At 32.6% G+C, this 13,119-nt stretch overlaps 1 protein-coding gene and 1 long non-coding RNA gene across 3 annotated transcripts in view; one reads left to right on the top strand and one right to left on the bottom strand.

Annotated features, from left to right (window-relative positions):
* LOC143075919 (uncharacterized) overlaps positions 1-13,119 on the bottom strand; it is a 35,384-nt gene that overhangs the window by 12,958 nt on the left and 9,307 nt on the right. Inside the window, exons 5-7 of the mRNA XM_076251503.1 lie at positions 10,808-10,953; positions 9,945-10,017; positions 9,274-9,448 (exon numbers count right to left, since the gene is read on the bottom strand). Coding sequence (XP_076107618.1) covers positions 9,274-9,448; positions 9,945-10,017; positions 10,808-10,953 — 394 coding nt within the window. The remainder of the gene's footprint in view (positions 1-9,273; positions 9,449-9,944; positions 10,018-10,807; positions 10,954-13,119) is intronic.
* On the top strand, positions 292-8,263 carry LOC143075916 (uncharacterized). Of its 2 annotated transcripts, none has more exons than XR_012978462.1 (3): positions 292-612; positions 4,238-4,331; positions 5,637-8,263. It is a non-coding gene; the product is annotated as an uncharacterized LOC143075916 (long non-coding RNA). The 2 variants fall into 2 exon arrangements; XR_012978461.1 differs by having other exon boundaries at positions 314-577.

Here is a 13,119-nt window from a genome sequence, read left to right as displayed (position 1 = left end):
TCATATTTTTTTTTATCTATGCCGGGAAAGAATTGAAAACTGTATTTATAATTTTTAAATTTATTTTATAAAAAATCCGTGTAGGTCTCATGAAATGGAACCCACGCATTCCTACTTAAGATTTATAAAGGAGTAGGTTCAGTAAGACCCCTTTTCGGCCCCAAAATATAGCAGTTTTACTAAATTGTATAGTACTAGAACCGAACACCTGTTTTGGGATATATATACATTTAGTTAATTTACCGTAAATAACTGCGAGAAAATGAATAATACACAAGTTGATAATTGTCTCTTCTCTGCTTATTAACTTGCATGCAATATTTTCTCTGATTTACTTGTGAGATCACCGACACTAATAATAATTACCTAAAAAAATAGGTGCTCCTTACTGGGAAGATCATATCGGATCCTATCAATTTATTGGTTCCATTCCCCCAATTAAATGAGTCTACACGTCTCCTTAGAAAAAATGCCTTGCAATGCGTCTGAACTACTAAGTACTTCCATATAATTTCGAAAACAGATAATAATCTATTTCACTGGATGAGATTGGGCTGACGGATTTTTAAATGGAAATGTATTAATTTTTATTTATAGCACAAGTTTTACAAGGCAAGATTATTCACCCTTTTCGCCCTACAAATCAAATGGTTGCCTCCTTACACCTACACGAGCTAAAACATATACATATGAACATTTGATATCATTTATTTTGTGTGACAACTCTTCACCAATGACCTGAGTGAAAGGTTGACATGGGCAGATCCAGAAATTTCCATTTTTTTAATTATTTTTTTTGGGAGGGGGGGGGGGGGGGGGCAGAGGGGGATGCTTGCTCCAGTCATGCTTCAGTGATTCCCTATATAATCAACAAAATATTTCACACCAAAAAGGGGGGGCGGGGCTTTCTCCTTAATAAGAAATCTCTGTTTTCAGGCATAGGCTATGAAAACGGCTAATGAGTTTTCAGATGCTTTACATTAAAATACATCATGTACATACATGTGACATACACAATTATATATAAATGTAGAATCAAATCTTGATAAATGTATGTAGTTGAAATTGTTAGCTTTAAACATTAAAAAAATGAACTCCCAAAGTTTAAACACAATTAAGAATGACCATGTACATGATGTAGTCTGTAATGTATGCCATTGCCATGAAGCTAGATCATTGTAGGTAAACTGTCATCTATTTCCTTAAATCTTTGTCGCCAGTCACCCCAAGTATGATTTAAATTAGGGAGCTACCATTTGATTTTTATGGGGGGGCTAGGATGAAATTTGAAAAAAATAGGCAGAACAGGAGTTTTGACAGTCAGGGGACTTACTGAAATAGGTGATTTTTAAATCAATTATTCGTGTAGCAAAATTGTGGTTTTGTCACAAATTGAAATTTTGTATTTTTTTCCAAATTTTAAACACATCTGGTTTAAATAATATCTTTTAATTAGTAAAATTAAAAAAAAAAAAAACTTTTTGCTTCTTTTAAGTAGAAAGGTTTCTGCCTTTGATGCTATCATTTAGCTGAAAATTCTATTTTAGTTGAAAAAATGCTATAATAATGGCTTTACATAATGAACTGATACTTTCTTCAAAGATTTTTCCCAGCAGTGGGAGTATTTTTCCTGTGAAGTTCAAGGTTTCATCTTTCAGATTATGTAATAAAATTCTACTGTTGCGATAAAAATCTCACTGTTCGGGGGTGTTGAAATTAGTAGGGATAATTAAAAGAATGATACTTAAAGAAGTGATTTTTGGGAAGGAAATTGAGGTCTGATACTTAAACAAGTGATTTTTATGTCATTATCCTAGATTCAGTACAAGGTCATCACCTGAAATGACCTGGTCATCCTAGACAACACAGATGTTGGTTCTGATAAGTTTAGAAACAAAATTAGTCCCTGGATCATTAGTATTCTATATTTAAAGCTACAATAAAATTAAATCACTTCTTCTAGTGATTAATTTGTACTACTTAAATAGGTGATTATTAAAGAAAGACAACTCTAACTTCCAACCTTTATGGAAATAATGTTACTTAAATCAGTGATTTAGAAAATCACTCATTTAAGTAAGTCCCCTGACTGTTTGAGAAAAAAAAAAGGCAGGATGAGACACTAGCAAAAAAGTCAGGACGACAATTTAGGTAAAAAAAGTCAGGATAAACTAAAAAAAAAAAAAGGCAGGAACGAACAGAGTGAAAAATAAAAAGGCAGGACAGAGATTACAGCTAAAAAAAAAATGCAGGATAAAATTTTTCATCCTAGCCCCCCCCCCCCCCCCCCCCCCCATAAAAATCAAATGGTAGCTCCCTTAGTCAAGTATATATCTACTCTATTAGGTCTCTAGTTTGGATAGTGTATAACTTGCAAATTAAAATCATACTCCTTCCAAATTTCTTTCTTTAAAATATTATGGATGAAATAGCAAGTAAAGAATGAATTAAATTGGATGAAATGTGTCAATTTTTTTGGTAAAGTAGTATGTCTGAAGTTGTCAAACTTAATGATAGACCCTTCAGGGGCGGATCCAGTCATTTTAAAAAGGGGTTTCCTAACCCAGGACAAAAAGGGGGGGGGGGTAATTACATGTCCCCATTCAAATGCATTGATAGTCCAAAAAAGGGGGGTCTTTGACACATTCCCCATTCCCATTCTTAATTTTATCATGTAGTCGTCGTAGTCCGAAGACACTTGGTTTTCGCATAATTACTTTTAGTATAAGTTAACAGAAATCTATGAAACTCAAACACAGGGTTTGTGACCAGAGTTTTTGTCCAGAGTTTAGAAATTACATGAATTAGGGGCCAAAAGGGGCCAATATTAAACTTTGTTTGATTTTATAGAAAATTGAATTATTGGGGTTCTTTGATATATATATTCCAAATCTAACTGTGTATTAAGCTTCCTAGTTTTTTGGTCCTGTTTAAATTGGTCTATCTTAAGGTTCAAAGGGTCCAAAATTAAACTTATTTTGATTTTAATAATATTTAAATTCTTGGTGTTCTTTAATCATGTTTTAAAATATGCTGAATCTGAATATTTACTTAGATTTTTAGTATGGGCCCAAATTTCAAGTTGGTCCAAATTGGGGTCCAATATTTTACTTTGTTTGATTTCCAAAAAATTGAATATATGGGGTTCTTTGATATGCTGAATCTAACCATTCATTTAGATTTTTGATATTTTGGCCCGTTAACAAATTGGTCCACATTGAGATCTAAAGGGTCCAAAATTGAACTTTATTTGATTTCATCAAATAATGAATTATTTGGGTTCTTTGATCATGTTGATATGCTGCATCTAACCATGTATTAAGATTTTGAATATTGGACCATTTTAGAGGTTAATTGTCAATTCAAAATTTTTAAGTACTTGGACCACATTCATTCAATGTCAGAAACCTATGCTGCATCAACTATTGAATCACAATCCAAATTTACAATTCAGAGTTGTATCCATAAAATTGAGAATGGAAATGGGGAATTTGTCAAAGAGACAACAATCCGACCAAATAAAAAAACAACAGCAGAAGGTCACCAACAGGTCTTCAATGTAGCAAGAAATTCCCGCACCCGGAAGCGTCCTTCAGCTGGCCCCTAAACAAATATATACTAGTTCAGTGATAATGAACGCCATACTAATTTCCAAAGTGTACACAAGAAACTAAAATTAAAATAAAACAAGACTTACAAAGGCCAGAGGCTCCTAACTTGGGCCAGGCGCAAAATGCGGCGGGGTTAAACATGTTTGTGAGATCTCCCCCTCCCCCTATACCTCTAACCAATGGAGAAAAGTTTGAATTGAATGTTGTGTCCATACTTGCTCCAACTGTTCAGGGTGTAAAGTGTATGTTTGTATCAAGCTGAGCCATGCATAGCATTCTTATTGGTTATTTATATATTAATTTGAAATTTTGACGAGTGAGACACATACAGATTATACAGTGTAAACAATATTTCAGAGTTTAAGGTAGTCAAGCAAAACAAATCATAGAAGAATAGTTGAATCATGTTTTTGTTGTCCAATGAAAAAGTAGTACGAACACCAAGAAAAAGTATGGGAATGTTTGTTTTTTAAACTATTGACCAGGGTGAAAGTCTTTGAAAGTCATGACTGACAAAAAGTTTGTGAAATGAAATAGCACAAATATTCCATTCTTATTAAATATTATTGTATATAAAGAAAATACTGATGTTTAATAATAGTTTTTACCCTTTTTATGTTTTATAGGACAAGAAATATAGAAAAATAATGAAAAATATAAACAGTTTCAATAGAAATGAGCGACAAAACAAGATAAACAGAATACAACAAGGCCTAAATGGTAAGACCACTTCTATATACTGTAAATTCAGAAATTATTGCTTGCCTTTATTATTGTGATTTTTCAGGGAATGGACAACTTATTGTGATTACAAAATAAAACTGCATCAATTATATATCATGTATATACATGATATATATATGTTTCTGTTATCAAAATATGATTTCTTATTTTTGCGATACTCACCCAGTCACATTAATCGCATTACTAAAAACCTCTGGATAATTTCTGAATTACAGTAATAAACATGATAAAAGTAATTGCCTTTGAATGATGACTCTTATAAAAATAAGAAGATGTGGTATGGTAAATGAGTGACTTATCCACCAGAGTTCAAAGAAGTGGATGCAAGAAATTAAAGGCCAATGATGGGCTGGCCTTCAATAATGAGACAACACTTCCTTTATAGGTCAGCCAATAAAGATCCCAACATGAAAAGATTTAAACAATCCAATTTAGTTCAACATGTTCAAAAACAATAACAATTAATAAAAAAATATCATGTCTGTGAGCACTCAACCTCTTACCTGACCATAATATAGGACAGTGGTTCAAATAACACAGCATATGAACATTCTATAACAACTTTTGGAAGTGGCTAAACTTTAAATATCACTGCAAGGCACTAAACAACGAATATTAAATCTTGGACACAAAGCACTGAAATAAGAGAACTCATATAAAGCATGACAAGTAAGAATATCAAATGAAAGTTTCTCAAATGTTAAAGTCATATGAAACGAGTGAGTGATGAAAAATAAAGTTTGTCCAACTTTTGAACCAATGCATGTATACATCATAAACTTAGTCCTCTGTGCACGATTTTATCATTATTTTCACAAGTATATCATATAAATCGTCAATTTTTTTTTTCTCTCTGTTTGTTATGATTTAACAAATAATGCTGCTCATTAAATGCCGTGTTTTGAAGCTGAGTTTTACCGATTGCCACCTTATAGTAAACAAATCACAAAAAGCATGGGTATTGAGCACGTGTTTAACATGTATAATCAGCTATTTGTTTATTTCAATGACAGATCCTTGCATATTGTGGTCACCGGATTTTTACGAGGAGGGTTACGCTCGGGTCACTATGTATATGGAAAATATGTATCGGCGAATTGCTTCCTGGAAGCAAGCAATTAAAAATAAGTAAAAAAACATAATTATTATACATATTTTTTTTTAATTTGAGGTTTCTTATGACTTTAATTAAAACATGATAAAATAAGCCTATTTATATTGCTGTTTTTTTCTCCATTTATCATGTTTATAACTTTTTATTTTTATTTTGTGTATTTATAGGTCAGATATCTTGGTTTTTATGATCATCGTCAGGTCCTGCAAGTCTATACTGAAGAGGAAACTTATTTGTTAATACTTTTCTACATAATGTGCTAATTGGATTAATTAATGTGAAATGAACTCAATTGTGTGTTTTTCTGGAAAAAGAAATAGAAAAAATTCTACAAAATTGCTATAAACAAAATGGAGTACTATCAAAGATGCACAAGGACACAATGGTGTAAAATGTAACAACCTACATATTCACTGATGGATTATGGAGAAATTAAGAAAAAAAAAGTGTCTTTGTCATGTTTGTTGTCGAAATAAACACATGCGTTATCCATTTATGTACATAATATTATGTACATGGCTCTCCATCATATCAAATATACAGAGAAGATGTTTGAAGAACAAGTTGCCAAAATTTATTCAACCAATTGAAGGAAGATGTCTTGTGAATGGAATTATTTATGCACTGAACTGTTATGTAGGGGGTAGAATAATTATACACAGCAGCTGAAACAGAAGACAAGTTAATTTGACATGAAAAGTGTTTATTTTATATAATCTTTTGTATAAACATGATCAATAATTCAGTCTAGGAGAAAATATATTTATACTGTTTGTCAATGTTTGTACTGTTATGAAATTTTTATAGAGGAAAAACATTTCCTTAAGGGAAATTTGATGTTCAAAAATTTCCTTAGAGGAAATTTGAAGAACAATGATTTCCTTAGAGGAAATTTCCTCAAAGGAAAATTTGAAGCGGCAAATTTCCTCAAAAGAAAAAGAATTTCCTCAAAGGAAATAATTATGCAGCAAATTCCCTAAGGGAAATCTTTTTCCCTTGAGGAAAACTCTTTTTCCTGTGAGGAAATTGTTGAAAAAAGGGGCATTACTTTTTCAACAGTGGTGCTAGAGCCAAACATTTTTAGGACAAATATCAGAGAACCTTAGATATATTATTGCTGTATGTTTATGCTTATGAAATTAGATATATTATTGCTGCATGTTTATACTTTTGACCTTAGATACATTATTGCTGTATGTTGATTGTCACTTGCTTATGACCTTAGATATATTATTGCTGCATGTTTATGCTTATGACCTTAGATATACTATTGCTGTATGTTGATTGTCTTTTGCTTATGACCTTAGATATACAATGTATTATATTGCTGCATGTTTATGCTTATGACCTTAGATATATTATTGCTGTATGTTTTATTGTCACTTGCTTATGACCTTAGATATGTTATTCATGTTATTTGTGCAGGTTTATTGACACTTGCTTGAGTTATTTTATTGCTGTTTGTTTAATTTTCTGTTTTTGTTTTACACATTTTACTTGATGGTGTTATCTCAGTGAAAGATGAAATATTAAAACACAAGTGCCTTATTTGTTATACCAATTGTAATGTTTTGTCTTTTTGAAAATGATATTCTCAAATGTATATAACTTAAATTAAGAAGTGTTGAAATTAAGTAAGGATATGGTATGTGATTACCAATGAGACAACTAAAAACCAGAGATAAAGGTATTTTCAGCCAGTGACTGAACAGCCGTCAACAATGAGCAAGACCTATCAACATTTAAATGTCTGCATGAAAAAAACACAAAAACATTCAAATGGATAAACATAAGACACTGTGTGCAATGGTGTGAAAGCTATATATGCAAAACTATATACTGAAAATTCAGAAATTATTGCTAGCAATTGTAAGTGCGATTTTTCTCAATTTCATCATTTTTTTGTGTGCAAAATTTAGAATAATCCTGTTTAGTTCATAAAAAATTTCAATATGCAAGTGTATATTATTGTGATTATAACCCTGTCACTATTTTCACAATAATAAAAACAGCAATAATTTCTGAATTTATAGTAGTTAAATTTTTGATACGTAGTGATTTACTTTCAATTAAGCATGCCAAGACAAAAATCGTAGAACACACAATTATATATTTCTACAATTAAGATTCAAAGAAATACTTGTACCCATAATAACTTAGTCCGTTTTGTGAAATTGCTTCACTCATGCAATTAGAGGATTTTTTTTATGTTTTCTTTTTAGGTATATCACTTCCCATGTGAACAATTATTGTTCCCATGGGAAAACATATTGTTCCCAAGGGAAAAATTATTGTTCCCAAGGGAAAAATTATTGTTCCCATGGGAAAAAATATTGTTCCCATGGGAAAAGTATTTTCCCATGGGAAGAAAAGGAGTTCCCTTGGGAAGAAAAGTTCCCTTGGGAAATTTAAAGTTTCCCTTGGGAAATTTAAAGTTTCCCTTGGGAAATTTAGAACTTCCCATGGGAACAAACAATTTACTTATGTTCCCATGGGAACTTTAAAGTTCCTATGGGAACTCTAAACTTCCCATGGGAAAAGTAATTTTTCCCATGGGAACTTTCAATGTTCCCATGGGAAATTCTAATATTCCCATGGGAATTATCAAATTTCCCATGGGAAATGTACTTTTAATCAGCTGCAGTGACAAGAGTGACAACAGTGACAAGTTGGGACATATGGCATTTTTTTAATTTTTCAATAATCTATCACTGGACAAAATTTTTTTTTGATATCTTGTAAACCGACAAAGTCAGATTTGCCGATACCGGAATGGCAAATTTGTCCCGCACAGTGTTCTTTACAAGTTACGGTCATCTTTTTACCAATCACGGTCATCCTTGTTTTATGTTACGGTCATCTTGTAAATATTTTGATTATGATTTACGGCCATCTTAACGATTTTTTCAAATCGAATTTCCCGTTTCATGCACATTTCTCGGAAGTAATTAGTGATTTTCGAGTGATTCTTTTATAAATTTACATCATTTGTAAAGAAAATGATATAGAAACACTTTAACAGACAATACAGAAACTGACCTAATTTTTCATCCGACATCTTGGGATGACCGTGAATGCAGTTACGGTCATCAGCTTTACCCCAGTGAAAGATTAAATCTAATATTACAACTCTATGAATGTATTTACAGACCACATTCTCATATATATATAAATCTTACTGCTGATGTCGCATTGTTACGAAAGCCTATTAGGGTCACACAACAAAATAAATAATTACGAGAAAACTATGGCATAATTACGGGATAATTATCGCGTAATTACGAGAAAAATATCGTGAATTACGAGATAAATATTTTATTTGTTTGTTCTAACTACGCTTAATCTGCGACCTCACTACGATTATCACGATCTTTCTACGCTCATCAGGTACTTATTACGACCATCACGATCTTTCTGACTGCAACACGGTCTTTCTACGCTTCTTCTACGATTATAGCACGCTCCTACCACGACCATACTACGATCATACAACATTCATACCGCGATCTAATTACGCTCCCAGGAATTAAGTTATTTTTTTCTAAAATAAGAGACAAAACTCTATTTTTTACCCCCATGTTCTATTTTAGTGATGTCAGCAAGGATCTTGAACGAAAGACGAGATCGCCAGACGCATTTGTTTAAAACAAGATACCCCAGTAACGATTGTGGCGAATTTTTTGTTAAATTTTGCCCAGTAGTTTTAAAGAAGATTTTTGTAAAAGTTAACAACGACGGATGGGCAAAAGAGCTAACAATATGCAATTCTTATTTCAAATCAACATAACATTAAAGGTAACTTACGTTTGCAGAGCATTGCAACCCTATTGGACAAAACAAGGCAGAACATGTTACAACCACAGTGTTGGATTTCACAAAACGAAAACCATACATTGATATCGAAACCATATTAGGAATTGTTGTGTTGTGTTTCCAGTCATCTTCTATTACAGCTGTATCCTTTGAAGAACAAGATTTGCTGAAAAGAACAAACAAGTATCTATTATCTGTTGTTGTGTAGCGATTACTTTATCTTGTAAGGTAAATGAAGTCAAATCAATCATTAAATGAAAATTCACAGAAACCTTCATTTGAAATTATTACAAATATTTATTTTTTTATTTGCTCAGTCAAATTTTCTGTTAATATAAGAAATGTTACTATAAGTACAAATTTGTAATATATTTATAGTAATTGTCATTTTTTTTTATATATATACACAAATATCTATAATGCATGTACGTAGTACCTACTTGCATTAGTTTGCATCTGTCAGATAAACAAAGTGAAGGCATAATTCAAAAACATGTTGTTTTACTATTAAGGCCTGTTTATTGATGATCCATTGTACCATTGGCATATTTCTACTATTTATAAAAGTATTTGACAAGGAGCAAAGGTTTAAACATCAAATCTTTTGATTTACAAGGTAAGTATATCGACAAAGCTTATACAGTTATTGCATAGAAACTTACTTTGTCCACAGAACGTAATCTTTATCCAAAGATGATGATGCAGCACAACTAATAGGTTCGATTGTATAACCAGCTATAAAAGAACAAAACATGTTGTACGTTATTCGTTGAGGATTGTGACAATTTACGTAAATGAATTCATTACTTTGAATTTTCACTAATACTCTTTCGTCCTCGTTTATGCAAGTCTCTAATCATAATATTGTGTCGATTGTCAAATAACTGTAAACAGTCGATTTTATTCCTATGTGTCGATATTCATAACGTATATGCACATGGTACACGTGTAAATTATGATACGGTACAATATATATGTGTTGCTTTGTTCACAGATCTATTCGATAACTTAATTTTAACGTCACCAACTACTGCCAATGTAAATTCAGATTGAATGTGTCTTTACTATATACACTTGTCTTCATGTACGTGTGTTTGTTGGTTTGCTGTATTTTTTAGGTATACTCAAAATCTCTCTATAAATATGAAATCATTAGTCTTTACCAAATTGATCTAAGACTCACGTGTGGTTAAGTTTGTAATTAAGTTATATATAAAGTATTTCTAAGTAGTCTTCTGATTGGCTATACTTAGTCTAGTACTTTGTAACATTATGACAATTTAAATAATGAAAATGGCTTTTTGCGCCATTTCTTTTTTTACTATATTATAACAAATTTTTATAATGAGCTTTAAATACAAAATTATATGTGATTGAACTATAAAAGAAATGATTTCATCACAGGTCTCTGATGAAAACAGAAAAGGAAATTGTGCAACATATCATGTATTCTGAAAATGTGTTGCAATCAAATTATGGATCCACAAATGTGTCAACATTTAAAATGCGCAAAACAGTATGTTACCTGGTCCAGTTATTTTTAACAACAATGGATCGCCAATGTGAACTGATGTTGCCGGGCTTCCTTTTTTATCGTTTATAACCAGCCTGATGGTCTTGGTTGGTTCAGTAGGTTTCTTGATTTCTTGGTTAAAATCTGTTGGTGCTGGACTAATTGATTAAAACCATTGAAATATATATCATGTTATGTAAAAGTATATTATTTTTCTACTCTTGATCTGTAATGCCCACGTCACACTGTCACGATTTTTACGCCGATGGCAACACGATTATGGAAATTTTCAAAATCGGGACTGATCGTACCCAAATCAGGCTATTCGTAGTTCATCTTTAACCATCTTTAACCATCGGCCACTTTTTCTAGCCTTCGGGGACAACTTCGGAAAGGGTTCTAAATTTTTTAACATGTTAAAAAATCCCCGAAGGTGCTTCCGATGTTGAGGGTTCGTAAACAGTTCGTATCACCATCCTCACCATCGTAATGTCACCGGGAATGCATCTTTGAACATCGTATTGCATTCGTGTTTCCATCGTTTCCATCGGGCAGTTTTGACATTACGATGTCTACACGAATGAATCACGAAGCTACCCGAAGGTCTTACGATGGCAACACGACTTCGTGAAGACCTCATAATCCCGTCGTGTTGCCATCGAATAAAATTACGAAGGCGACAAGATGGAACTACGACGGCAATAAATCTAGCTAAATGTAAGTTAATTTCGCGCTAAAATACATTTAAAGTGCCATGAGCGATATGCACTGGTCAGTCTAATACGACAGTTAAGAAAGACGTTCACAAAACATGGAGCTCATATCATATGATTCTATGAGAACAAGAAAGGCGACAGCGTTGTTTCTATTAATTCAAATGGAACAAGAAGAGCAGCTATTACAGGCTCAGGATTTACTTTTACAAGTAAAATGTTTTTTTTTTTGTCAATTTTTCATATCAAGTAACATAATGAAAATCATAAACGCGCCTCGTACACCACACTGAAGGTACACGTATATAGGGAAACCAACTTTCATTATTCTGATTTTTTTTATGTATCGTTTGAGTTGAGGTCACACGAATGTTTACTCCATAACCATTTTGTTTTCTATATGTCATATTTTGCCGCATTTGTTGCTTTTCCCACATCCTTCCTTTTGTCTATATTATTATGATATTCTCCTGGAAAGAGCTCTTTTTGAATAAAAGGGATCAAAGAACCCATTACCTTACCTTTAAGATAGATCAGTAAACATGGGCATAATTATGGGTGATTATTCAGACTAGTGCACACATTTAAAGTTCACCTCTATATCTATTTTTCTTTTGGTCTTGTACTTTCCTGTTAGACTCATACCCTCCCTTTTCCTCTTCCTCTCCCTGATTTTAGTGGCATTATATGCAGAGACTCAGAGTCAAGTTTTACCCTTCAAGCCCACGGACTTCTGTCTTATGATTAAACCAGAAATGAAATGTACAATATAATATATATTCAATATTGATCAAACAATTTAAAACGCGTGATGCCTTCGGCATATACATGTAATTTAAATGCATCGTAAGCTGTACACGACGTCTTTTAGACATCGTATGGCCATCGCGCCATCATCGTAATCCCTCGTGTAGCCTTCGTAATCCATCGTGTAGGCTTCGTTATCCATCGTGTAGGCTTCGGCTGAGATATGAAGCTTAAATACCCGTCTTCGGTTAACTTTCGTATGTCCATCTTTTGCTATCGTCTATAATTTCGGCACCATCGTATAGACTTAGTTATTCATCGTACTTGCTTCGGTCACTTTTTGGTATTTTAACGAGATCGGGACCAACTTCGTACGAACTTACAATTTTTCATTCGGGTGTCCATCGTATATAAAAATCGGGACAGTGTGACGCGGGCATTATGAAATCCATGCACGAAAACATTAAACAAGTATCAACATAAAAAAAACCAAAAACATAAATGATATCCTGAAGTCTCTATACAGTCACCAACCAACACAGAAGTGTGTATGGCGTGTAAAAAGTACAAAGTCATATAATGTGAGAAAATTTGTGAGAGATTTGTATTACAACAGTTAAAAGACAGCATTTCCGAGAATACCAGAAATCTTGCTCTGAAACATTTTATTTACAAAACACTTACAGAGCTCTAACATACTCTTAAAAGGCGACATTAGATGACCCTAGTAGTCCGGCCGATCGGTGAAAAAATTGCTCAAATAATGAGGAAAGAACCATTTTTTGCATGATGGTACATTTTTGTGTACTGAGCAATATTAGCTATGGACCCACTCTCAAAATTCAATATGGCGGCTTATTTCAA

This window comes from Mytilus galloprovincialis, chromosome 5 (genome assembly GCF_965363235.1).
Source record: "Mytilus galloprovincialis chromosome 5, xbMytGall1.hap1.1, whole genome shotgun sequence".
NCBI classification, from domain to species: domain Eukaryota; kingdom Metazoa; phylum Mollusca; class Bivalvia; order Mytilida; family Mytilidae; genus Mytilus; species Mytilus galloprovincialis.
The sequence above is the reverse complement of the archived record's forward strand: the minus strand, read 5'-3'. Positions and strand labels throughout refer to the sequence as shown.